Source organism: Phyllostomus discolor, chromosome 8, assembly GCF_004126475.2.
Source record: "Phyllostomus discolor isolate MPI-MPIP mPhyDis1 chromosome 8, mPhyDis1.pri.v3, whole genome shotgun sequence".
Lineage (NCBI taxonomy): Eukaryota > Metazoa > Chordata > Mammalia > Chiroptera > Phyllostomidae > Phyllostomus > Phyllostomus discolor.
The window spans coordinates 37505403-37531840 of NC_040910.2; the positions used below are offsets into that span (position 1 = coordinate 37505403).

General features: G+C 51.5%; 1 protein-coding gene across 4 annotated transcripts; it reads right to left on the bottom strand.

Moving 5' to 3' along the window:
* Positions 1-25188, bottom strand: DAZAP1 (DAZ associated protein 1). Of its 4 annotated transcripts, none has more exons than XM_028521809.1 (13): positions 24953-25151; positions 16603-16643; positions 15697-15863; positions 15333-15398; positions 12820-12927; positions 11518-11566; positions 8335-8417; positions 5691-5844; positions 4291-4320; positions 4035-4175; positions 2833-3009; positions 1841-1930; positions 1-952 (listed from the first exon to the last, which is right to left on the bottom strand). In XM_028521809.1, exons 1-12 carry the CDS (start codon positions 24979-24981, stop codon positions 1851-1853), a joined length of 1125 nt encoding a protein of 374 aa, XP_028377610.1. In that variant the 5' UTR covers positions 24982-25151; the 3' UTR covers positions 1-952; positions 1841-1850. The 4 variants fall into 4 exon arrangements, with proteins under 4 accessions (XP_028377610.1, XP_028377609.1, XP_028377607.1 ...); XM_028521808.2 differs by having other exon boundaries at positions 12820-12930; positions 24953-25150; XM_028521806.2 differs by lacking the exon at positions 1841-1930 and having other exon boundaries at positions 12820-12930; positions 24953-25188.
* Between the last annotated feature and the right edge of the window lie 1250 nt (positions 25189-26438).

The window sequence follows — 26438 nt, forward strand, 5'->3', positions numbered from 1 at the left end:
TTCTAATCCAAACGCACTTCTCTTTATTCAAACCAGGGTCAAACTGGTCAGTGGGGATGCCCTGAAGCCACATGCGCAGGAAGTGGGCTGACAAGGCCTCCTGGTCCTGTATGCAGTTGGACGCGGGGTGGTTGCCAGCTGAGCCAGGCGGTGTGGTACCCATGGCCCACTTGCAGACACCGCCAGGCAGGTCAATCAACAAAAGCAAGGAATAAACAAAAACAAAACACGCTCAGTAGATTGCTTCTTTAAGCTCCAGAGTTTCTGGACCAATGAGTCCCAACCCTCAAAGCCAGGAGTACGGGGACCAAAAACACCCCTCACTTCCACCAGTGCCGACAGAAACCCTGTTTTAAATTAAAAAATAAGCCAGTATACACTGTAGAAAATTTCTCTTAAAAATCTCACAATTTGTAAATGTATATTTTTTTCTTTAACATAAAAGTTTACAATATACGGTAAAACAAAAGGCTCAGGAAAATAATTTCAAAAAAAAAAGGAAGAAAAAGAAACCTGAAATTTTGAATTAAAGCTGAAGACATTTTTTTAACCCTGTTGTTGAACCAGTGACTTTTTTTTTATTGTGCTGATGGGTTAGAGAAAGAAATGTATTTAAAAACTTCAGTCCAGACACCCACAGCCACCTCCAAGAGCCTCACATCTGCCCCTCCCCCCAAGGTTGAATCTGAATTTTTCTGCCAAGTTTTGTGATTGTCACGAGTTCACAAGTTTTGAATCCTGGGTCTCAGCCATCTAGCCATCTGCGTGGCGCCAGCCAGCTAGCGTCGGTAGGGGTGGAATCCTTGCACGTTGTGGTTCTGACCTCGTCCAAAGCCACTTCCACCGGCAGGGGGGCCCCCAGAACCTGGCACTGAGGGGCCCCCGTAGGAGGGGGGCTGCTGGCTGGGGTCTGAGAAGCCCTGCCCAAAGCCGGCCAAGTCCTGTCCATAACCTGCGGGGAGAGAGTGCAGTGAGTGGCCGGGGGAGCCAGTGCCACCAAAAGGACCCAGGGTCCCACTCCCACCTGGTGTCACTGGGCCTCCAGGAGTATTTGTCTCGAAAAAAGCCCAACTTAAAACCCCAGCAGGACCCTGTCTCTGCATGGAAAGAAGAGTTGGAGAGACCTCATGGACCCACAGTCTATCCTCTCTGCTCTTGGTAAGTTTCCACTTGTCCTGAAAGACTCTGGGTAGGGGCCCTGGTGGCAGAGCTGAGGGTCAGAAGAGACCTTTGGGCTTGGAGACACACATCACCTGGCCCGGTTCTACAGACCTCAGGCTCCTAGAAAGTCTGTTCTCAAGGACCATGCAGGGTGGGCTCAGGCACAGCTTTTAGGATTTAAGGAAACATCTGATCTACCCTAACCTCCCTCCCTCCCTCCCGGATGCACCCCTGGTTCCAGACAGTCCTCTCTCCAGAGTCGAGGCTTCCATAGCACTGGGAAACACTGAGTGGTAGGGAGCGGTGGGCAGGGCCTACATATGGAACGTGAGGCTTCAGTGACTCAAGTTGGCCACACCTGCAGAGCCCATCTGGGTGGAGCAGGTCCCTACACTAAACAGGACCCTGACCCTGCACCACTGACCTTGGAGGGCGCGAAGGCACTTCTGGAAGAAGGGGACAGTACTATCTTTGCTCCCTGCCCACCCGGACCACACACTTTGGATGACGGCCATCCCAGGGCCCCCGGATTCCCATCGGGAGCACACTTGGAGGCAGAGCTCCTGGGCCATGTCCCAGAGGGCAGCATGGGTCCACCCCACCCGGGATGGCAGAGGAGGTGACGTCCAGTGCCCGGGTGCAGGCAGGTGAGGACCGTGCATGAGGAGGCGCCACCTACCTAGGCCATATCACTGCTCAGCCTGACCATAAGAGTGTAAACAAAGTATGGGCCCGAAGCCCGCAGGGTCTTGAGAATAGGTACCCAGGCCTGGCGAGAGACGAGACCAGGGTGACTACCCCAGGGTGTAGGGAGAGGACACTCTCGAGATCGGGTATACCCCCACCCAGGGCCGCTCACACGTCTGCCGCCAACACGTCCTGCTCGTCAGGGTCGAGAACCCATGTGCTCAGTGACTGCAGCCCTGCAAGGCCCCAAAGGGAAGAAGAGTGCGATGCAGGGGTGCTGGGGGGCATCTGGTCAGCTGGTGGGACTGCACTGTAGGGTAAGAGTGGACTGACTTGCAGACACCGCAGTCTTGGGTGACCCACAGTTCACGCCATGAAGTGGGAAACGAGGGGCTGAAAACTCTCGCAGGAACCCTGGAGGCCCTGGCACCTAGCAACTGGCAAGGGACTGAACCCAGTGTGAAGAGACCCCAGGCTACACTCTGTCCTCACACAAGCTCCCCCACTCAGCCGCCACCTTGCAGACCCGACTCAGAAGCACCTACTCCATGACCAGCCCCTCAAGTGAAGCACAAAGCCAACGCCAAAGCCAATACCTGCCCCAGACCAGAGCTGAGACTACCCAGCCAACACTCTCGCCTGCACTCTGTACTCGGATATTCAAGGCACTCACAAGACGAGCCTGCCAGGGATGCCCTTGGCCCAACAGCAGTCACAGCCACCCTCACACCATCCTTGTGGGGGCCCAGCCAAGGCCTCAGGTTCCCAAACCCACAGGCCCGGGGACAAGTGCTGCACAATCCATGCTTTTCCATGACTAGCACCCTCGCAAAAGCCCAAGCAACTTAAATCTCTCGTGACACTTGCTGGATCCTGGGTTACATGAACTCTCCAACCACTCCCCGTACCTTGGACCACCCGACCTGGGAACACTGGCGGGAAATCCACCTGTGAGGGACGAAGGCAGGAGGCACAGCCACTCACCGTACTGACTATAGGGGAAGTCTGGCTGTGCCGTTGGGGGCTTGTTCATGTCTGGGGCAGCCTGAGATGGAGGCGGCGGGAAGGCCAGAGGTGCTGCCCCTGGAGTGGCAGGTGGAGGGGGGACCCCTGGAGGTGCAAACTGATCCGGTGGTGGAGGTGGAGGCCCATAGCCGAAACCTGTAAACAAACAGGACAGACAGACACCATGCTCACCCATGGCTCAGCCACCAGGAACCTTCAGATTTCCACCTGAAATGCATGAGCTGCCAGGCCCCGAGGACAAGGGTTAAGAGACCAACATGAAAACTGTGGACAGTTGGGACACAGGGAGCTGGCTAGTAATTTAAGCAGAGGTCATTGCTTGGGAATGTTGACAGGACAAAAGTCAACCATCCAGCACAGCATAATCCATATGCTTTGAGAAGACAAAAATCACACCCAACCCACACTCTGTCCTCAGACTGCAGATACTGTTTCTATTACTCTCATCTTGTTAGAAACAGACTTCACCTAGGACAAGAGAGCACGCCTTTTCTGTAAGAGCCACAAGGTCATTATGTGGACTTGCTCTAGGCCAAGGAACTGAAATGCCCAGTCCTGGCCCACTGGCCATATGTGGTTATTGAGCCTATGAATGTGGCTGGTCCACAATGCTGCCCCAACAGTGACACAACTAGATCCCAAGGACTTAATAGGAAAAAGCCCATATAGGACCCTTAATGCTGGTAGAATGACATGTGGCCATTCTGGTTTAGGTGAGGGGTTCCTCTTTTGTGACGAACCCAGATCCCAGCACACAGTTGCACTGTTTTGTTCTGAAGGTGCTGAGGCGGGAGGAGAACCCTAAGTTTCCTGGTGAGTTGGCTGTTCAACCACCAGATCTTCAACCATAAGGCAAAGCACAGAGAAAAATGAATAAAGACCTGATGCTCCCTCAATCTTGACTCGCAAAGACCAGGTCCAGAGGCCCATTCCAAGGAACAACCATGAGAAAGAGTGAGGTCTCTGCACTGTGAAAAGTCCTGTAGAGCCCATGGCATCAGCCCACAAGGGGGCCAAAGCCAACAAATGTGCAAGTCCACAAGGCTGACCTGCCCCTTTCCTCCATGCAGAGGAACTGTGACAGGCTGCATCCCTCAAGCAAACAACAGGCAGTCTATGCAAAGTGTGCAGCAAAGGCTTCCCATGGCCCAAGGACTTACTGAATTGCGGGGGTGCCCCATAGCCCTGTGGGAAGCCTTGTGGAGGGGGGAACCCTCCAGGAGGAGTGGATACGATGTAAGACGTAAATGGTGGGGGCGGTGGGGGAGCTCCTCTTCCTGCAGGTGGGGGTCCATAGCCACCTGGAACACAGGACACAGGTCAAGAGAGAGCATGGCGCACGTAGTCCCCAACTACCCAGACCCAGGCCCACCGCACTTTGGATTGTCACCTCCTGTTTCCCAAACAAAGACTTACCAATTGCCTGTCCTGCTGGCACCCACATTCCTAAACCAGAAAACAAAGATGGAGATTGGTGCTGTGTCAGCCCAATTGTCACCAACTGGGGGCTGAGCCTGCCCTCTCACCCCCGGAGCATGACTGCTGTGCTGGTGGAACCCTCCTGGAGCCCTACTGGACACAGGGAAGATGTAGCAATCCTGAGGGACATGCCCTGTGATCTTGAGAATGCTGAGTACTGCTATCCATGTCCTCTTCCACAGGGAAAGAGCCCAAGAAAACTGATCAGGTTAGAGGGCCCCAGCTCTTCAACAGAATGGTCTAAAGGGATGAACGGGAGCCCTGGCCAGGTGGCTCAATTAGTTGGAGCGTCATCTCACAGACTAAGTTTGCGGGTTCAATCCCCAGTTGGGGCACATGCCAGAGGCAGCTGATCAATTTCTCCCCCGACCCCCTTCTCTCTCTAGAATCAACAAGCATAACCTTGGGTGAGGACTTTAAAAAAAAAAAAGGATGGAGGGGATACCCAAAGATTAGGGCTAGGGACTCAGGTACACATGTGGGATCTCAGGCCACGCTGCTGGCCAAGCACGGGTCCTTCACCTGCTGGTGGATGAGCATCTGGAATCAGTAAATAGTTTACCAGAACTGTTCTTTTTCAATAAAACACAGGTTTTAAAAGAGACAGCTCTGGAGAGAGCAGGGATAAGCCTCAAGCTGTGTAGACGGCTCTGTGAAACTGGGGGGGTCAGGTGCCCTGGCTGCAGATGGGCCCAGCTGGCCTCCTTTTGCCTCTCTCTGGATGTTGCCACTTCTTTGGGTTTCCAATGAGGGTGGAGGCTCCCAGATCCTGTCCCAGGGCCCCCCAACCCTCTGGCTAAGGTATCCCTAACCACTGTGGACCCCGCACAGAGGTCCTGACAGCCCAGCTGATGTCAGTCTATAGAACAGGGACAGACCCAAAGAGCCTGAGAGGTAGGATTCTCCTTCTAGCTAGGCGAAAGCTCCACATCGCCCAGAAGCCTGTGATCGAAGTCTACCAGCTGGCGGCGGGGGGGGGGGGGGGGGCGGCGCACGCCCACATCCACCCTCACTGTGGGCTGTCTACCACATGTTGGCCACCAGTCTCCAAAATGCACCAGGTTCTCTTAACCTATCCCTGGAAGCCCTGCCTTAGGAACGAGGAAGGACTGTAGGACAAGAGGCACCTCAGACCTGCAAGGGCAGGGATGCTCACTGTAGCCCCACTGGCCCAAACACTAGACAGGGACTCAGCCAGGGCCCATGTATACCACAAAGAGCCATTCCGCCCTTGAGGTGGACCTGGTGACAAGGAGAACCCAGCTGAGGAGGGAGCCCCACCTCTGTGCTAAGTCTACTGGAGGGGGTATGGTGGCTGGTCTGGGCTGAAGCCTTACCTTGTGGGCCGTATCCTTGTTGCCACGTGGGTGGGGGCTGGCCTGCCCAGCCATTGGCAGCACTGGGCACGACTCGGCTCCCCCACTGGCTGGCCCCTGGCTGTCCGGGTGCTTGGCTTTTGCTGTCACGAGGCTCAGCCCTTTTAACCTCCACCTAGACAAACCGAGGTCTGGTTCAGGAGGATGTGCGGATCCCAGGCCCCTTCCCTTCAGACACACCCTCAGGTAACTTACAACTACACTTAGCATCTTATTACAACTTAAAACTAAATACTTAACTATAAACTTTATTTAGGCCAGTAGCTTTCTTCTTTAAAAAGTTTTTTTTCTGTTTTAATCATTATATTTAAAAAAATGTTTCTCAGGTACAACAAATGTGACTGTGACGTGCTTTGCAAGCCCTATGCGCTGCAGAGCAGGGACCCTTGAGCATTTTATGCATGACAAGGGTCTCCTAGTCAAGTTAAAATGGCAGCGTCCAACTTCAACAGCCTCATCAACCCAGGACAGAGACCAGGACCATTCCAATAACAGCAGCCCTGTCACAGACCTCCCTGGGAGTGGCAGGAGCCAGCCCCTGGCTGCACCCCGATGGTGGGGGACCTCTCCGGAGCCCACCCACCCTGCCTGCGCCTCCAGCTCATACCTGAGAAACACAGTTGGTTTACTTAGATTTTTAATTTAAAATGTCTAAAGGAAGATAAAGACTTACCTTCCCCAGGCTAACGCTTAAAGAATCTCAATTAACTCAAAATAATGTCAGAGGGAATGGATGTGATAAAGAGCCTTACGTTACATCTAACAAAAAGTAAACAAACATGCAATAAAATGGACATTTGGATCAGTAAGCAATCTTCATACTGTGTTGGGTCAGCAGCCCAGGACCCTTCCTCTCTGGACGTGTCAGGAGCCACAGCCAGGGGAGGGGCTGGCACAACAGAAGGCGGTGCTTGCCCCACTTACGCTGTTGTTGCCCCCTGATGACAAAAAGATGCCCCAATTCCAAGGTTGTCTCAGCCTTTGAGAACCCTGGACTTTCTTGTTTTTATGAAAAATTTCAGTAAGAGACTAATGGATCCATACAGTCACCCTTGGGGTCTCAGCCTGGTGAGCTAATTAACCATTCTGTGTCAGAATCGTCAGTGCTGCCTGACAACAGAGGCACAAAAACCCCACCTTCCTGATGCCCCAAGGCTGCTCCATGGATGGGAACAAAGTGCCCCTTAGCTGAAAGCTATGGGACAGCGGGATCAAGGGAGTTTCGAAGAGCTCGAATTAATGAGTCTTAACATACTCTCCTTAAGGGAATTTGGCTCCTGCTTACAAAGCAAAGCAGCCCTTGTAATTAAAAGTTATTTTACTCTTTTCCTATGGGAGCTCAGGTGTAGTCACTCCACTCCAGTTTTAATTACAAGTGGGGCCCACGCCTGTTACAGTGGGAAATCCCCACTGAAGAATTGGCAGGAATCAATAAAGGTCTCACAACAGCAGCCAGACTCCCACGAACATGAGAAGCCCCCACCAGTGTCAGCTCTGAGCAGGCCAGACCCAGACACTCTCTACCCCACAGAGCTGAGACCAGCAACCAGAGTGGGGGCAGCGAACCACACTCCTTTCAAGTTTTAAATGCCACAGGTCCTTCAACTATTGAGCACGAGGCTCCTTTGACCTGGTGTTCTTAACTGGTATGCATCCTTGAAGTCCTTGTGCTGATTTCAAACTGGAAGCTTCAGTGAATGTTAGAATAAGGTGTGTGTCTCCCGCTTAGCCAGGTTCAAGTGGTATTAAGCATGCATGGAAACCTGAGCCTCTGGTAAGTAAAGTATGAATTCCTGCCCTGTTGATGAACATAAGAGAGCAGGCTAGGGCTTGCTGCCTGGGCAGGCCCCGGTGCCATGCTCCCTCCCGTGTCTCAATCAGAAGGGCTGGGCATGCTGAACCAAACGAGGAGCAACTGGGAACACACACCAACAGGGACTGCCACCGGGGTGCACTGAGCAGGCTTTATGAGGACCCAAGCAGGGATCCTGCCAAGATGTGGACCCCAAAGACTTTTCTAACTGTAAGAAATCCCACACAGCAGAATTTCTACCAGTTACTCATTTTACCTTTAACTTCTCCAAAAGCTCTAAGGGCCCCGGACAAACGAGGAGTTAAGGGCCACTTTCTGAAAGTTACCTCCGTGGTGGCAACACAGTATGAAGATGAAACAACCAGAGGTCACTTGACTGCATGGAGTTAAGTACTATCGAGAGCATGTGGTTGGTACTGGAATTTCACAGTAAGTGACCCAATTAAAACAACCAATCCTTCAGGATGTTTACATTTCTTTCAGTTTTACAAGAAACCTATTCTCAAAGGTTGGCTGCCCATCGCAGGTTGGATGGAACAATCGGAATACAGTACAGACATCTGAAGGAGTGGTCACTGGAACCAAGCCTGAGGCAACCTGTGATGTCACTGGACGCCCACCGCCCACCACCCGACCCATATCACCAGAGGTCCAGGTCCCACCCGACGGCAGAGGGCCCCAGTACCTCTTGCCCAGATCTTTTCTGTGAAGGAATTTCCATTTCCAGTGACATCCCTCAGTTGCCTGAGACTTGGTTTGGTCTTAAGGTAAAATAAAACTACAACTACACACTTTTTTGCCCATGATGTCGTGAAAATGCATGTTGACAGCCTGGTCCACTGATTGTTCGTCCTCGAAAGTAATAAATCCAAAACCTAGCCAACGACGAAGAGTGAATCAAGGTAGCAGGGTGTTGTGACACAAAACAGGATGATGAACAGTATTAGGGACGGGCCGAAGGATCAACCCAGGGCTTCAGCAAAGCAAGTGAGGGAGGGGGTTGTGGGCCTACCCGGTGAGTGACTGAGGCAGGGGACCCGCCAGACGCCTGGGCCCAGCATGAGCTGGGGTTCCGCTTGGACACTTTGGAACAGCCGGGGCATCTCTTAGGGAGTGGCAGCCCGGACAGCCCAACAGCGAGGGCCATGAAACATGGCAGGGTGTGCCGTGTTGGTGCTAGAATATTCTGTGGAAGACAAGTGCAGGCAGGGAGTGGTCCAGCGCCCCGCCTCAGTCGCGGGTGCTGTGGGTGCACTGTTGCTCCACTGAAACCCAGGGTTCTCCCCCTCGGCTTGCAATTTGCTTTGTAGCTAGTGCTGACAGCAGCCATATATTGTCCTACGCGTTAACAGTATGGTCTCTACCACAGTTAGTGCCTCGCTAGGCTTATCCAACACTGTTGGGTAAGCCCAAGGAGTCCTGTCAAAGTCACATACGTATGTATACAGTATCTATCTGCACATATCTACATAACAAAATACACAAAGATACAGGCCACAGCGGGTTCCAGCAGGTCAACTCTGCTGTCAGCAGCAAGAGCAAGAGGCACCATGTCATCAAAGAGAATTTCAAAGAGAAAGTAATTTAGCATTTTCCAAACACAAGGAAGTGGCAGTATAAACGAAGTTTGGTTGGTCTGGGTGAGCGCGACCACCCGGCTAATGTGGCGTGTCTGGTCCTCAGTCTATTGCCCTTGCTTCCAGGGCCCATCGGCTCTGAGCACAAAAGGACACCTGGCAGACAGCTGCCAGGAGACCCTGAAGAACAAAAGATGGGTGAGGGGAAGGGCCAGCAGCAAGAAGGGGCTGAAGATAAGCACTGCAGGGGGTGGAGGGAGGGAGATAGTGCTCTGTGGCCAAGTCGCAGAGCCAGGGGCAGGCCTGTGTTGCGTGGGTAGCACGGCCACCCTTGAGACTACCTGGCAGAATCACAGGAAAACCGTGATGGAAGGAGAAACAGAGAAGGCAGCTCACAAAGCTGGGTGACAAGACTAGCAGGGAGGGACAGCTGGGATGCAGGAGCCCTCTTCGGTAGTGTTCCCTCCGCATGTGCACGCACACAAGAATCTACATGTGGTTTTGAGAAAAGAAATGGAACCGTGACAGCAAAGCAGGAGAAGAGACAAAGCTGGGGTAGACGGGGATAAGGAGAGAAGAATGAGGTGAGCAAAGGCAGAAGTGGAGCTGAGTGGGCCAGAGGTCAGGGCTCGCAGTCCAGGAGAGATACACACAGAACCTCCAGGACAGGGACACTGTCTTAAACCAACTGGAGGAGTATGAGATTATGCAAAGACTTAGTGAAAGCTTCTGGAAGGTAAGGTAGGAAGGAGCTGTTTCTGGGACACCTGGCTAACCAACTGCTGCTCTGGGAGGCGCTCCTGCCCTCTGCTTGCCTAGTGCTCACGGGGAATCACAGAGACTCATGGGGACCTACGGAGCCAGATGGCTGAGGACGATGTACGCCACAGGAGAACATGGGCCCAAGGGTCAAGCCCAAAATGCTCTCCCCACCAGCCTGTCCTGCCTGCACCCCCAACCCCAGGCCCAAGCGTGAGGGCCACAGGTAGCCTGGGAGTCGGGGGGCAGGGGCACAACCTGGAAAATCTAAGAGCAGCCCTCAGGATCCCCACGTCTCGAGGCTTCACAAGATCGGAGGCAATAGTGAAATACAGCATAGGTGATGACACATATTACAAGGTAACATTTTCTCAGAGTGCAGGAGTATCTGAAACCACAGGGCTCGCGAGGTCCATTAGGGTACAAGAGGCGGTGACTCGTGGGTAAGGAGCCTGGGGCGGGACGTCTAGGGACGCGTCTGTGTCAAGAGGCGACATCACCACTGAGGAAGCGGCACAGAAACACACTGAAACTTCGTTTACACCCCACTGGAGCAAAGCCCGCTCCCTCCTCTGACTGCAGGATGGCCTGTACCTGTGTGATATAATTTAACACCTGGAGAAGAGAAATCTAAAGAGAGATCGTTAATCACAAAAATTCACAGAGAGAAAGGAAAACAACTTACTTAACATTACTATATTTACTATGAAACACTTAATATGTCACTAAGCATGTACGTCTACATTAAAATTAAGACTATGACTTAACAGCTTAATCGACATGAAGGGAGGAGACATTACTTAATCATGGAGTAAGAGGATGGAAATTCAAATGGCAAACTATTCTCCAGCACGGCGGGCGCATGCTGCGGGCGGCAGCCCAGCGCTCTAGGGGTCTCCGCAGGGCAAGGGCTGCAGGGCCCGGACCAGCAGATCAGCTCCCGGCCGGGCCCAAAGCGGCTGATGAACCAAAACAGATGGGCAGGAACAAACAGCAGCAGCCACAAAACAAAACAAAAACCAAAACAAACCCCCTCCAAACCCAAAAGGGCATGGAGGTTGGGTGCCGGCTGGCCCAGGCCAGACGTGCAAGGAAGGGCTGCTCAGGGAACCCAGGTAGGGACGTGCCCCTCCTCCCACCAGCCCCACTGACTGAGGAGAAAAACAAGAAAAAAGCATGAGATGGATAAAGGAAACTCCACGTTCAAGCTGAGCTGCAGCAGATCTGGCCTGACGACATGAAATGAGACTTCTGCCTACACTGGTGTGAGCTGAACGCAGGAGACGTACTATACTGGCGTGAGCTGAAGGCAGGAGACGGTTGTAACTAAGGAGTTCACAATGGAGAAGGACACAAGTCTTTCAGTGCACACTGAAGAACAGACACCATGTTCAAATTCATGTCAAGTTGTAAAAAACTTTAAAAGAATGAGCCAAAAAGAAAAAAAAAAAAGGACAGTAACGTCTGACCTTGGGAAGCACAGACAAGCTGGGGGCTGCACAGGAAGAGTCTATGTTTTAATCATTTGTCTCCAAATCACCCTTTTCTGAGGCAATGCTCACTACAACCACCACCTAATTGTGAGATAGTTTGCCATCTGAGGGGAAAGGTCAAGAAGAACAAGCTCCATCTCTTTTACCTCGAGGCCTCTGCTTTTCTGCGTCGTAGATCATGACCACTTCCGTGACCTGCAAAAGAAAACAGCCATTCGAGGATCTGGGTGCCACAGCGCACATGAGCACCTCTGGTTACAACAGAAGCCTCAAGCCAAATGGCTGCCGGGAAGTCTCTAATCTGAGGAGTCCTGAGGCAAAAGGCTGGCCTTCCAGGGCATGCTGTCCAAGACTCATGGGGCCAGAGGCCCAGGCCACCATTCCACTGTGGAGATGATACTCGGGAGACCCGTGGGGTGACCCTCCCATTCACTATGCCAGGATGGAATGACCCAGAGCATTGGTGGGTCAGTGTCCCCATTGTCCTGCTGACTTGGCCCTCACTGTCCATCACCCCCCTCACTATTCACCAAGTGAGAACCTTATTGTGTACTCTGGCACTCTTAAACCCTGGTCCCAACCACTGAACATTCAGGAGCCACCTGACAAACATGTCACAGCCAGAGCAGGCAGGGCCACACTGTTAACAGGGCGTTTGAGTAGCAGAAGCCTGGGAAGGACTGTGCGACAGCCCCACAAAGGCTGGCACCCTATTCTCGTCTTTTCTTCTGCTGGCCCCATGACAACTGGGTTCCCTGTACAGCCCCGATTAACTCCAACCCCTATGGGATTCTAAAGGATTTTATCCTCTTGTAGAAAACAGCACCACCCTCAGGAGCTCTGTGTCACAGAGGAAATACTGAGCAGGACACAGGACCCAATATCTCCTGTGAAGCCTGGAGCCTAAATGGCAATGAGGGTCTCCAGAGGGAGCAATGGGCTTGGGTCAGGGCCCCCCATACAGTGAGGTCCCACTGCTGGTACAAGGATCTCGGAACAGTCTCTGCTCTAAAGTCCCCCATTATGCCAGGCTCCATCCTCAGGTGCAGCTACCAGGGGAGGGTACCTTGCCTGGGGTCCTGGGCATGAGGAGTTAGCCCAAGGTCCCAGGTGAACCTGATCTGGAACGCCCCCTACGCTTTGGAAAGATAGCAGACTGGCTTCTCAGCAACACTCCCTAGTGCCTCACAACCAACCAGAAGGCCTCCTGGACACCAGCCTGTAGAGTTTTATATCTGCCTGGAAAAGTCATGACTATTCTCTAGGATGGTAAATGGCCATGAAGGGAAAGGCTGGGGTTCTGGGTATTCTGTTCTGGAAGGATGAGGGGCAAGAGGACAGAGCTGTAGGCTGAGCCTCCCCAGGACATAGGGCTCCATCGTGCCTGTCTCAACTAGGCCAAGTTGAGCAGTTGCTGCCTGGGTGCTGGTGGTGAGGGAAGAACTCACCACTCCAAATTTCTTGAAGTATTCCCTGAGCTCTGTCTCACCACAATTGTGAGGAATTCCGCCGACAAATATCTTATTTGATTTACTGTTATCGCTCCTGGATCCTTTCTGCTGTGTCAAGAAGGAAAAGATGGTTAGTCCACGTGTGGGTCCCTCAGCATGCTCCCCAGGATTTTGAGTGCCTGCATAGGTCTGAGAGGCACTAAAGCTACCGAACACTCTTGAGAGTCCAGTGAGTTCAAAGAGAACCAAGAACAGCATTTTCCCAGAAACCCAAGGAGACCAGATCCAGCACTACAGCACCACTGCTTTTCAAGTGCATTTAAAAGCAGGCTACAGTACTATGTTCAATTATTCTGAACCACAACAGCTACATAACCTAAAGCTCTACACTGTGAAACTAAGGATTTCAGGAGCATAAGGAAGACACAAGGGGGCCTCCATGATTAAAACTACTGATGAGTCTGATTTTTTCAAGCTGGTGACCAACAATGACAATGGAAAGTTCTAGTAACTGAAGAGCCACTCCATCATTTGTCTTTCACTACCCCTGACTCTGATCCTGCTATCTGTGGAATGACCTCACACCTACCTACCTTGGAGGAAAATGCTTCAGCCTAGTTCATCACTTGGAGGGCCAACGTGAAGGAAACAGGCCCACCTGAACTCCCTGGGTGGACCCAAAACTCAGCTCCTGCTCTACAATGCTGCCCCTCCCACCCCCTCTATTCCTATTCCCTTCTTCTTTCTGCCCAAGGAGCTCATAGATTAAGTCATCCCAACTGCTTTTATTTTTTAAGACTACTTAATCCTCACTGGAGGACATTTTTTTCATTGCTTTTAGAGAGAGGAGGAGGGAGGGAAAGGGGGAAAGAGAGAAACATTGATGAGAGAAAAAATCAATTGGTTGCCTTCTGTACACACCCTGACTTGGGAACCCACAATATAGGTAAGTGCCCTGACCAAGAATTGAACCCGCAACCTTTTGGTGTATGGGACGACACTCCAACCAATTGTGCCACACCAGCCAGGGCTGTCCCAACTGCTAATGATTAGCAATTTTGAGGGTGGGCAAGGTTTCTTCTGGTGTGCGGGTTATGGCCTGTGTCTATTCTCTTAATAAAACTGCCAAGTGACTAAAGGACATTCATAACCAAACGGAATCTGAACTCTGCTTGGAGTTCAGTCTGAAAAGTTATGAAGGTTGCCTGTGAGACGATCCCAGAAATGTGAGCATGGTGGTATGGACAGGGGTGACACTGATTGTCACCAAGGGCATTTTAGCTGTGGGGGGACAGGGATTCTGTGAGAAGTCCATGCTTTTAGGAGATGCACACTACAGAATTTAGGAATGGTCTATATAGACAAAGATGGATATTAATTCAGATAACTGCAAATAGTAACAATTAATGAATCTAGTTTTCTATAATTTGAAAACTTTCCTAACAGAAAGTTGGAAGAATAAAAATGGTTTCAGGAGTCTGACGCCCCTGTCTACCAGCAGCAGTTGGGATCCTGCTAGAAATACAGGTCTCAAGCCTCCACCTAGACCTGTGATCAGTCACATGTGGAGGGGCCTACATACAGCTTCTTAACAGTCTCCAACCAGCTCTGTTCAGTAGGACTTTCTGCAAGGATGGGAGCGTTCTGGGCGACAATCTTCTCTGAAAACTACTGGGTGGTACAAGGGGAGGTATGGGCAGGGAGCAACAGAGGATAGGTCTGCCCCAACTGACCCAGTGCCAGGGGCCACACACAGCTCACAGGGAACCCCCAGGAATCATCACACTGGCTGTTCGAGCAACCAGTGACCAGGTTTGTGTCTGAAGGAGAGCTGCAGAGCTGGGTGGTAGAAGCCTTGGAGTCAAGGATGACCAGGCCACCAAACAGAGAGGAGTGAGGGCATGAACAGAGAAGATGCTCTTGGTCCTCTTGGGCAGGCTGGGAGCACCTGGGGCAGATAAAACCTAAGGCTCTATCAGGGACATCCAACCTGCTACCCACGGGCTGCATGCATCCCAGGATGGCTAGGAATACAGCCCAAAACAAAATCGTACATTTACTTAAAACATTATGAAATATTTTTGTGATTACATGTTGCGACATATTTAATGTGTGGCCCAAGACAACTCGTCTTCCAGTGTGGCCCAGAGCACCAAAAGCTTGGACACCCCTGGTCTAAATGGTAAATGGGTATGAGCTGTCATTTTTTTTAAAGGTAGACTAATAAAAATTTTCTTCTTGGCTATAAGATAAAAATTTTACAGCGCTGAATAAATCTGAGCAATTCTCAGCTGGTCAACTGTCAAAGGAGAAGACCTTCTGTTACTCCTAATCTCAACAAGCACAAACACCAGAACAAACGCACATGTTTGTCTAACTACTGTGCAGTACAATTGAAAATAATACTGAGTAATACTGAATGTAAACTGTAATTGAAAAACAACAACAAAGGCACACGTATCCTTTAAACTGGCTGTTGAGCACACAAGCTCACCCACCCAGCCTCTTACCCAGCCTTCTTTTGGCCGCGTCCTCTCTGGCTGCATCCCCCGAGGTGTACATGGCTTTGGGTCGATCTGTAGAAAGTTTCAAACATGCCAGTTGTGAATATGAAGTTCTTTTCTCTAGAAAAGAAAGTATCAGCAACAGCAGCCAGCAGCACAACACACAAGCACTCCCTCTAATCAATTTACACCATGTCCCTATCCATTTCCTACTCCAACCTCCGGCCCAAACACAGAGACGTCATGCTTTTTTAGATCACCCCCACAGGCAACAGTCCTTAACATAAACATCCATGAAAGCTCAGACCCAGAGGGTTGAAGGTCAAATGACAGAGAATGGCAGGGAGCTCAGCGGCAGCTGGACACTTACATTTCGCCCATCCAGTGTGTGCGGTCTGCTGGCCAGCACTGTGCCCACACAGTTGGGGTCTTTAAACTTGACAAACCCGAAGCCTCGAGACTGGTTGGTTGTCTTATCTTTCATGATCACACAGTCCACAACCTCTCCATACTGGGAGAAGTAGCTGCGGAGAGTCTCTGCTCGGAGATTGGGACAGAAACACACACACCAGAGTGTTAAAGCACAGCGTCGCAGCTGGCACGAAAACACACGCATGCACACGCGTGTCACTCTCCTGGTTCATCAGTTTGACCCAGAAAGTGTGCAACTAGCCTCTTTTAAACAGACTAATCTAATTTGGGGGGTAGGGGAAGAGGGTGAAGGACAGGAGACACCTGAGGAAGAATGGGGGACTCCACACGATGGGTATATCACATCTCCATATAAACTAGAAAGGCTGCAACTATGCATGGCTGTAGCGAAGGTACACAGGAAAATGAAGTTTAAGAAAATGCAGAACAACCACTTTGAAGGCCACTTGACAACAAGCTTCTTTCTGCTATGTCTGAAGTCACTGACAGCTGGGCAAAGCCCTGGCTGTCACATTCTGCATGTTAATCGTCCTCCTGCCTCCAGAACCTACCTTGGTCTTGAGCTAGGAAGCTACAGTCTAATTCACCCCCTAATTCTGCTGTGAAACATCAGGACAAAATTAACCATTTCAAAGCCAATGTTGCACTCCTTCTGGCCCCCACCAATGCCCAACTGAATGTCCTTATATTCCAAAAATCAAGATAATAAATCAATCAAAAATTAAAGAAGCCTGAGGTAATAGCAAGAGATGAATTCACACAACACAACTTGAAAACTACGGTCAGTCTACCTGCAGCACCTGGCACCCAGCTGCAGCACCTGGCACCCAGCCACAGCACCTACCTTGGGTGGTGCTCCAGTCAAGACCGCCCACGAAGAGCTTCCTGAAATTCAACAAGAAAACATTTAGGGTCAAATGGTTCTTGCATTAAAGACGCCACCCATCTGACCCATTCCAAGGCAGTAATCCACACCACCAAAGGAGTTCACGCAAACATGCTCACATTGTCACAGTCGTGGCAATGGCACAGGATAGCCTCGGCTATCACCTGGCCTCGTTGGCTGCAGACACAAAAAATGACTCCAAGACCTGCCAACACAGCAGGTTGAGTGTTAAAACATAGCGAATTGCACGTGCACGTAGACTACAACCATAGCAAGTCCCTACCCTACCACTCTTGCAATACTGTTCATTTGAAATCAAGATCTGAGATCACAGGTGACAAACCAGAATGGCAGCAAGGTTAGGGACTGTAGGGCAAAGCCTCAGACACCCACCATATGGTCATGAGCTAGGACCCACAAATCACTGGGAAGGTCCCCAGAGCTCCAGACCCAGCACTGGATGCTTAGCCCACGTCGCCCACCCCAGGGTGGCCTGGAATGTACTTTCGAGCAGACACACTAGAAGATTCGGGAGGAACCCCATATCATCCCTGCAGCCTACCGGCCTTGTGTCTGCCCTCAGTGAGTCCAGAACCCAGAGTCCCCCTACTGTCCCCAGGGGAGGGCTCTACACAAGGGAGAGGCGTGGCAGCCCCTGCCTTTCCCTCTCACACCACCTTCAAACTGGCTGGACCTGAAGTGAACCAAGGTGCCACAGCTGTTCCAGCTTCCACAGGGGACAATGCTCACCAGCCTCACCCTCAGCGCCCCTCCACATCATTCCAGCCTCTCAAAGTCCTGGAAGCAGGTATGACAGAGAAGGTAGAGGGAGGGGGCTCCAGCAGCAGTGGTGGCAGCTCTCCATCCTGCCTGTTTCACCCAGGAAAAGGGGACAGACACTACCACTGCCACCCTCAGAGCTGGACCGAGGCACTGATTGGCGGGTCTTCAGATGCTGGCAGGTGGCCCAGGCTCAGTCCCCGCCTGAGACACAAGCACCCTGCAAAGCTTATTGCCGTTCTACCTCCTGAGCAACCAAGAGAACCGCCAGACAGGGAGCCTTGCCCTCTGCCCAAGGACAGAAACATCATGGGAACAGGTACAAATGTCACCTCTGCTCCATCTGGTGACTCAAGCCTTGGTATACCAACTACTGGCAAAATGCCTGTAACAGCAGGGCTGTCAGGGGCTTGTTCCAATCTGCCTTTTCTCTAAGGAAGGGCAATCTAAACTTACTGAGTGAGAAACAATTTCCCACCACTTCCAACCTCAAAATGCCAACAAACAGGCCACCACCTGTCCCTGGTTGGAGAGGACTGTAAGGGGACTCAGGACAGGTGTTGAGCCATGGCTATTCTTCCAGTGCCCTAGAAGGGAGCTAGGTAAGAACAGGTTTCAGGGAACATGCTGACCAAGCAGCAGTGAGGCTCACATTTAGGCCTCATTAACTTAAAACTGTGTTGCAGGCCTCCCGCTTTCCAACAATTGAGGGGCGGGGGATGGGGGTGGCCAGGGAAGCCTCTTCCATCTGTGCCTCACTCTCCAAGGACTGTCCAGGCAATGCCCAGAGCAAGCTGTGACTCAGGCCCAACCACAGCCAGCACGCCCAACCCCTTGAGGCCTGGCACCCAGCAGGGGCACAGGGCCTCAAAAGACAAGGGCCAGAGGCGGGCTAGCGCTGCTGAGGAACTGCCCATTTGTCCAGCACTTTAGAACAGGAATACCCAAGGGTTTGGTGTGGAAAAGCAGCTTTGTGCAGGAAAGAGATCTTAAGCATTCTCAAAAACAAAATTAAAACAAACCCCAATCCCCTTAGAGAATACCAGCCTCTGTTTAGCACTGAATTCACTGAACAGTAAAGTAATAAAGCTGCTGCCCATCCAAGCATATCAACCTGCACCGCCTACCCACAGAGGGAGAACCCGCTGGACCAGTCCAGGCTCCAGCCTTCACTTACTTAAATTTCAAAATTAGGCATTAAAGGGAAAAAACTAGAAATGCCATCACCTGAACAATGGACAGAACTGGCATCTGCCCCGTGGATGGATAACAACATGGCATCGATACTGTGCATTCCAATTTTATCACTGCGCTGTGTGCATTCAAGAGAATGCTTCTGTTCTTGAAAACGGAACACACAAACAGGTCCACACAAAACAGCATTAGGGTACCACTTCCTCTCAAAAACTTCACTAAAGACCCAAGCACGGTTTAGAAGTATTACCTAGTTTACAATGACCTCTTCAGCTGTACCTAACTTTCAACTTAGTGTCTATGTAGTTCCAATTTCACTTTTTTTATTTCTAGAGTTCTATTTGGTATTACTTCAAGCAAAACATTTTGATAGTCTTTTGTTTATTCATCATATTTTCAGTACCTTGTGTTTCCCATAAAATATTTTTAAAATATATTTTCTATTTAGTCTCTGATATTTCTAGTACTTGCTGTCTTTGCAAGTATTAATCTGTAATTTGGCTTCTCTGCAGATTTTTGCTCGTGGCAGCATTCTTCTTGTGCTTTGTGTATTTATACTCTACACACATGTTCTTCATCCACACATTTAAACATTTTTCTGAAATAATGTCGTGTCCTACATTTTATGTATTTTGTATCAGTAGGATTTATCTAAATATCTAGTCTTTTATTTTTTTTTTAATTTATTGATTGATTTCAGAGAAAAGAGGGGGAGAGAAAGAGAAACATCAACATCAACTGACTGCTTCTCGTACACTCCCCGACTGGGGATCCAACCCTAGACTATGCGTGAGCTGCATGTGCCCTGACCAGGAACCCAACAGGCCACCTTCTAGTTCACAGAATGTCGCTTCAACCGAGTCATGGGGCCAAGGCTAAATAGCTAGTCTCAAATATTGCTAGAAACAGAAGACCAATTATCCTTTTATATAAGCTTTCTTATGTTATTTTGTTTTCAGTATGTCTCTTGTTAAACAGTAATTGTTTGCATTTTCTTTACTAAATAAATTTGAGCTTAAACCAAAAAACAAACAAACGACCCATGCACAAATGAATGGGGCAGAATACTAGGCCCTGGTGAATCTGGCTGGATAAAGAATATGGCAGCCCTGGCTGGCATGGCTCAGTGGATTGAGTGCCAGCCTGCAAACCAAAGGGTCACCAGTTTGATTCCCAGTCAGGGCACATGGCTGGGTTGCAGGCCAGGTCCCCAGCTGGGGGTGTGCGAGAGGCAACCAATGGATGTATCTCTTGTACATTGATGTTTCTCTCACTTTCTCCCACCTCCTTCTCCTTCCCTTCTCTAAAAATGAATAAATAAAACCTTTCACAGAAGTATCGGGGACTTTTCTTACTAATCTGTAACTATTCTGTAAATCTAAAATTACATGAGATTATAAATTAGGAAATTCTCATCACTGAGGAAATCGTAGAATTTAGGTTTCTTCTGAAACAACAGTACTGACACATAGGATATCTGAGACACTTGGTAAGAGGCACCTCTTGTATGACCATTACTTTATGCAGCGGGGAAGAACACGCTTAGCTTTTGTGCTGGGTGGCAGCCTGCTGGGCACTTTTATGTGCTTCCACTTCCCTTGCTCCTGCTCTGAGGGCACACTTTCCCAGTCTACACACAGAAGGTTCCAGAAGGTCCTGGGAGGCCAGCTGATTCACGGTAGCAGGGACCTATTCACAGCCCAGCACAAAGCCCTAACCTCTGAGCCTTAAGTTTTTGTAATCAATACAATAAAAATGGCCCTGGGTGCCAACCTCACCAGGGTGAGTGAGAAACAGGTGCTCCGACACCTTGGAGACTAAGGCCCCCACAGGACAAGCCCAGACAGTTCTTCGCTGCCCTGGCAGCAAGACACACACGGACATGCAGTCCTGGCACCAGGGGGAGGCTTGTTCACCTTGCCGGCCGTCCAGGAACAGCCCAGACAGACTCACTTGGCACCACGTGAACCTCAGGAGTCTATAAGCATGTATACACGAGACTCTGCAGATTAAGGGACTGGCCAGCAGTGCCAGCTTCCCTTCTCCAGCCCTTCCCTGCTCTGAAGGGTAACATTACTCAGCTGAAACTGGATGTCAGGGCCACACAGACCCTGCACTCCCCAAACTCATGTGCAGACTCCCTGGCTCTATCAGGTCCTCCCAAGAGAACAAACGTCAAGAAACAGGAAATGCCACCACCTGGGGGATCTGAGAGAGGCTGTCCTACTCCCAGGGCCTTTACCTCAAGAGGGGTTGGTGACCTCCTCCTGGAAGGGGCTCTATATAGGTGACCAGGCACCAGGCTCCAGTTAACATTCCCCTGGAATGTTCTGCTTGCTGAAACCAAATCTGTTTCTGGATGACTACCCTACTCTTGTCCTGCGGACTTCAGAGCAACTATGTAGTATCTGCACCAGAAAGTTGGTCTTCAGTGGCTTCCTCTGGCTGGGGCTGACCACTCTGGGCTCTGCCCTGGAAGCACACTGGCAGGCTCTGGGAAGTTCCATCCTGCCTGGCAAGAAGCCCACCCAAGGCAGCAAGGGGCAGGGGCAGAGGGCCCAGACCAGTCAGTTGTTGAGCAAACGACCCTTTCTTTTTAAAGAACATACTATTCAGAGCCTATGTTGCACCTTCCTGGTCTCCAGTGGAGACACACTGGGACCTGATCTCCCTAAGTCTGTCTGTCCTCATTTCCCTGCAGAAGGGAGGTGGCCCTAGGAGGCCATGCACAGCCGTTGCCCATGGGCCTCACCCCAAATCCCCTCCATGCCAGCTCCTGCCTTCAACACTCAGGCTTCCCTCCTGCCAGCAGGGAAGAGCATCCCCTCCTAGACAACTGTGGGGGCTGTGTGACATGGAAGAAAACCCCAGGACAGTCTGTGCTGAGTGATAGCAAGAGCCCCTCCACTCACTGCCCTGTCCCATACAGGAAAAATGTCCTCCCCAAATCAAGTCCTCTCTGAAGCAAACCGAACAATGACCCCTCCCACATCACTGGGCCAATCAGCACAAACAGGCATTTACAAGTACAGTCTACAGTCCATTGCTGCTCCTGATCCCCACCCTCTCAGGACCCCAGAACTCAACTTAGGGGTGTCTACTTCCAGTCTCTCCAACAAACTATTCCAGAAAGACCAGGAAGGACTCAAGTGCTCCACCTTGGGACCACTCCACATGCCATCGCTCAGCCAGCGCCAAGGCTGCAGCCTGCTGAGGTCACCTACTTGCAGCCTCTCTGACTAAGCAGCCGTGGATTCACCCCACATCCCCAATCTTTCCTTGAAATGATCCCAATGCAGCTTCACGTCCCTTCTTCAAGTCTTTCCACTCTTGTAACTCTGCCCTAAATGACATGCAGGTGTCTCCGTCTTACCAGTCCCTGGTTACACAAATAGGACCACGTGTGCAAGATAAAATCTTCCTCACTTTTCTCCAGTTCCTGACACAGTTTAGCTATCCCAGAGGTGGGTGGTACAAAGCACTTCTGGGTGGCTCTGTCTATCTGTAAAGGGAGAGAGCCCTCCCCCCAGCACCCAGAAGCACCAACATGGTGGCAGGCGCCCTCGGAAATCCACCCACAGACCCTAACCAAGAATCTGAATCAAGGGACCTTTCTTTAAGTTGACTTCCCAAGGTCACAGCAGGGGAAGGAAAGTCTGTCACTGCCAGGCCTTCCTCAGAAGGGAAGGCATCTAGCCTTCCACACATCAGCTACAAAGGGCTACACGTGACTACAGGTGACTTCCACAGCTCCTGTCATCCTTTTGCCCTCAAGACCTAGCCCTTGCTCTGTTCCAGCTGACTGTGAAAATAAGGATGCTAAAAACATTAACTAAAGCCAGTGGTCTCACCCAGCTTCCATTCTCCCAACAGAGTTTATGCTGATTTCTAAGCCAACTCAGGTAGTCAAGAGCTGGGGAAGCGCTTCCTTCAAAGACAAATCCAGGAGTACAGACCAGGAAAGAATGGTGCCCCATGCAACCACACATTTCCTAAAGCTTCCGCAGTGCACTCACACATGTGTGTCTATCAAAGAAAGGAGAGTAGCCCCTCCTACCTGTCAAGTGTTCCCTTGGGAGCTACTGGGGCAGAGACCAGACACCAAAGCAAAGGAGGTCAGAGGTGAGGGTGACTGTCATAAGATATCACTCAGACCTGCCACCTCCTGATAATGTCTGCCATTGCTTGGATCTGAGCACAATACACTTCCCACATGGTAACCCTGCCAAAGCTGAAACCCTGCTCCTCTCACAGAAAATTGCAGAAGGGCCATCACCAGGGGGCCTGACTAACAAAGCTGCATAGCAAGGAGATCAGAATCAACCCAGGACTCCATATCCAACACAAACAAGATTTCCACACAAAATAGAAACTTCTCAGTACTTTTTGGCAACAGATTTTTAATTGCAAAGCAATAAAAGGTTTCTGGGACACCTGTGATTTACAAGTTTAAAACTGAGACCATCCGGGTAGGTTTACCAGGATGGGAAGAGAACACCTATCTCCAGGCAGGATCTATGGTCCCAATCCTGGTTCTGCTACTCACTCTGCAGCCTTCCCAAGTTGCCCACAGGTCTGGAGAGTCCAGATCTGGGCTCAGATCCTGGCTGGGATCTGTGAGTTGGGACAAGTCAAAGGGTTAAAATGCCAGGCATCCCTTCCTCCTCATGGGCATTCCTGAGGGGCAGGCCTAATGGGCCTCCAGACTCCCTTCCTTCCCTAACCTTCGTCTCTGCTCTCCTGGTGAGAAGGAAAGGCAACCCAGGCCTGAAGACCCCTGTGCTCTGGAAAGACATGTGCATGTGCTATGGATGTGAGAACCATGCCAACTCTTTCCCTGCCTCCTAGTTTCCTGTTAGAAGTGCTGCAACCTTTGAGTTACCTAACAGAACACAGCCTTCTAGTTTGGGGCGGGGGGAGGAAAAAAAAACAAACCAGTTGGGAGCTAAATGCTTTCCTAACGGGTCCTCTAAATGGCATGGGGTTTTTCGGAGGGGTAAGCATAAGCACTTCATACATTTTAGTTCAAGGTTTACGCAGTGGGCCGGATGCAGGCCCAGTGATGCCAGCCTCCCACCGGCAAACAATTACTGACTCACCAAATCAATTACTTTGTAAAAAACACATCTGTTTAAAGCTAAGGGCCCCCCAAAATGTACACAAGGCCACAGAAAAGCACCCCGCACTGTTTTGCCATTTTCTTCAGGAAAAAAAAAATCTAACTGTAAGATTACGCTGGTGCAGTGGGAGCTGGTCTCTGCATAGAAAACTAGAGCAAACCCCTCCACTAAGACAGAACTGCATTTTCTAGCTCCTTTGGGATAGCTTCTCGAGATCTCGGCTGGTTCAGCGTTAGACAAGGTTATAATTAAAGGGAAACAGCTGTAACAAACCTGCTCTAATAGCTGCTCCAAGAGAAAGACCTCAGAAGTAAGACTTTCTGCCCACCCGCCGTTTCCCTTTTTCTTTATTTTAAACACACCCCTGGGGGGGGGGGGGTTAGGTGGGGGCAGAGTGAGAAGGCGCTCCGTCAACGTAAAAACAACAGTCACAGATGCTGCGGGGTGCCCAGACCAATCCCCCTGACCTTGGCCCGAGAGCTCTCTGTTTGTGACCCTTCCTTGTTCATAGCACTCGGGGGCGGGGGAGGAGAGATACATTGGAAAGGGTGTGATGCCGCCCAGAGTCTCCGGTGGGAAAAGTTGGGCGGCTGCAGAACCGGAACCCCCGCGTCGGGTCCGCCACGTGCGCCGACCCACGAAGTTTGTGCGCGGGCTGGGGGCGCCTCATAACCCTCCGGTCCTCCAGTTCCAGGTTCCAGTTCCGGTCCTCCAGGAGAAATACAAGCACTGGGGCGCCTACCCTGTAGATTTACGTTTGAAGTCTCCCAGTGGGAAATCTAGGCACGGCGGCAGAGGGGGTGCCCGGGACCCTTCTGAGTTCTCGTTCAGGCTCCCCCAGAGGAAAATCCAGGCGTGGGGGCGGTGAGGGCGCCTCAGACCCTCCACGTTCCCGCTCGGGATCCCCATGGTAAACTCGGGCGCGGCGGTCCCTCCGGGGCCCCACGGGGTCCCATTCAGGAGTCCCTCAGCGGGGAACTCGGTCGCGGTGGCGGTGGGCCCTTCCCGGCTCCCCTAGGCTCCCGTTCGGGATCCTCCCGGGCCAAGAAGCAGCGGGGACCCTCAGAATCCTCAGGTACCCCCTCGGGATCCCCCTCCCCCGGCTAGGAAGCGGCGGGATCCCGGGCTGCGGCCCCGTAGTGTGACCTTGACGGGCCAGGCGAAATCTGGGAGGGGGCCGGCCGACGCGGCGGCGCGGCTCTACGCGTCCTCACCCGATCTCGTCGGCGCCCGAGTTGTTCATGGCGGCGGCAGCAGCTCTTAGCGTCCCGGGCCCCCTGGCTCGCTCCCGCCTCCGGAAGGTCACTGGCCCCGGCGCCCTCCCCACAACAGCGGCCCGGATCTGCGCAACGGCGACGGCCGCGCTGCCTCCTCCCCTCAGCGCCAACCCAACAGTCACCGCGCGCCCCCGCGCCCGCGCCACCGCCCTGCACACGCCCGGGCGCGCTCCAGCACAGGGCGTAAGGGGGCGGGGACGGGGGGGGGTGCCACCGCGTGCGTGCCGGCGTTTGTGCGTGCGATGGGGTCCGCCTTGCCGCTACTCCACCGCTGCGTGTCGAGCTTCCTCCTCGGGGATTGCTGGCGTCGCCGCGGTGTATGCTGGGAAATACAGTCCCTAGCGCAGGCGTTGACACCCCCCCCCCCCCGCAGTGGGGAGCGCGCGGGCCGAGCCGCGTGCGTGCGCGTGCGTGCGTGCGTGCGTTTGTGCGTTCGTTGCGGAGCTCGGGGATAGGCACTGCGAGGCGCAGGCGCGCCTACGACTTTCTTGTTCAGTCTCCAGTGGAAGAAGGTGGGTGTACATTGGGCGAGTTGTGGACCCGGGCCACGCCCGCACCCCACGGGATCCCCGTCGGTATCATGTCCCATTCCTGCTACTTGGCTGTTCCTGCTGTCCCCGTCTCACAGAAGAAGTTACCAAGGATCAGAGAAGCCTGGTCACCTGCCCAAAGTCACTCAGGGGAACTGGAATCAAATCCAACAGTTGTCTGGAAAGTCATGGTTATGAAAACATAATGAGCACCTACCACGTGCCTAGTATTGTTTCTGCCTTCAATTGTCCACACAGGTGGGTGTTATCCCCGGTGATCTTGCCCTTTCACCCCCCAGTCGCACGACTGGCAACCCATTAAATATATAGAAGGCTTTAAAATTCTCTTGTGGGTGTCCGTCTGAGACTTCAAACCGACTAGAAACTTTCAGCCCATCCCGTGAAGAATGAATATGTTTTAAGTGTTAGATGATGTAATTAACTCAGGTAGGACAGTGCTTTGCAGTTTAAAGCCTTTGCTGCCAACTGGAAGGTCTCTGCAGATCACTGGACAAAATTCACTTCATTCAGAAAAGTAGAAGCCTTGGGTGATCCCACATTCAGTGAACTGCCTGCCTGCGCCCAGCAAAGAGAAAGGGAAGAGAGGAGTACATGATGGCTCACTGTAGTGTCATTGCCTATTTTTGGAATTTCCATAATTTAAAAGATGAATTTGATGAAATGTAAGAAACAAGTTTTCCACATCAAATTTGCAAGGACAAAAAGGATAACCAGGGTGAATACACCCCTTTACTGGAAGGTGGTTTTTGACCCTAAGGTTGAACAGCCATAAACATGGGCAGAACTTCCAGCTACTTGTCCACTTTCGGGAGCAACAACCAAGTACAAGTGAAACTTTGAGCTCCCCTCCATCTTAAGAGGGTGAGGAGGCC

Excerpts from the sequence above, each read along its gene's own strand:
- DAZAP1 (XM_028521806.2), bottom strand. The coding sequence starts at position 24,981 with ATGAACAACTCGGGCGCCGACGAGATCGG. Across the intron at positions 5,845-8,334 it reads ACGACATCATGGGCAAAAAA|GTGGAGGTTAAAAGGGCTGA; the intron begins GTGTGTAGTTGT and ends CGGTTTGTCTAG. Across the intron at positions 4,321-5,690 it reads ACAAGGATACGGCCCACAAG|GAATGTGGGTGCCAGCAGGA; the intron begins GTAAGGCTTCAG and ends TTTCTGGTTTAG.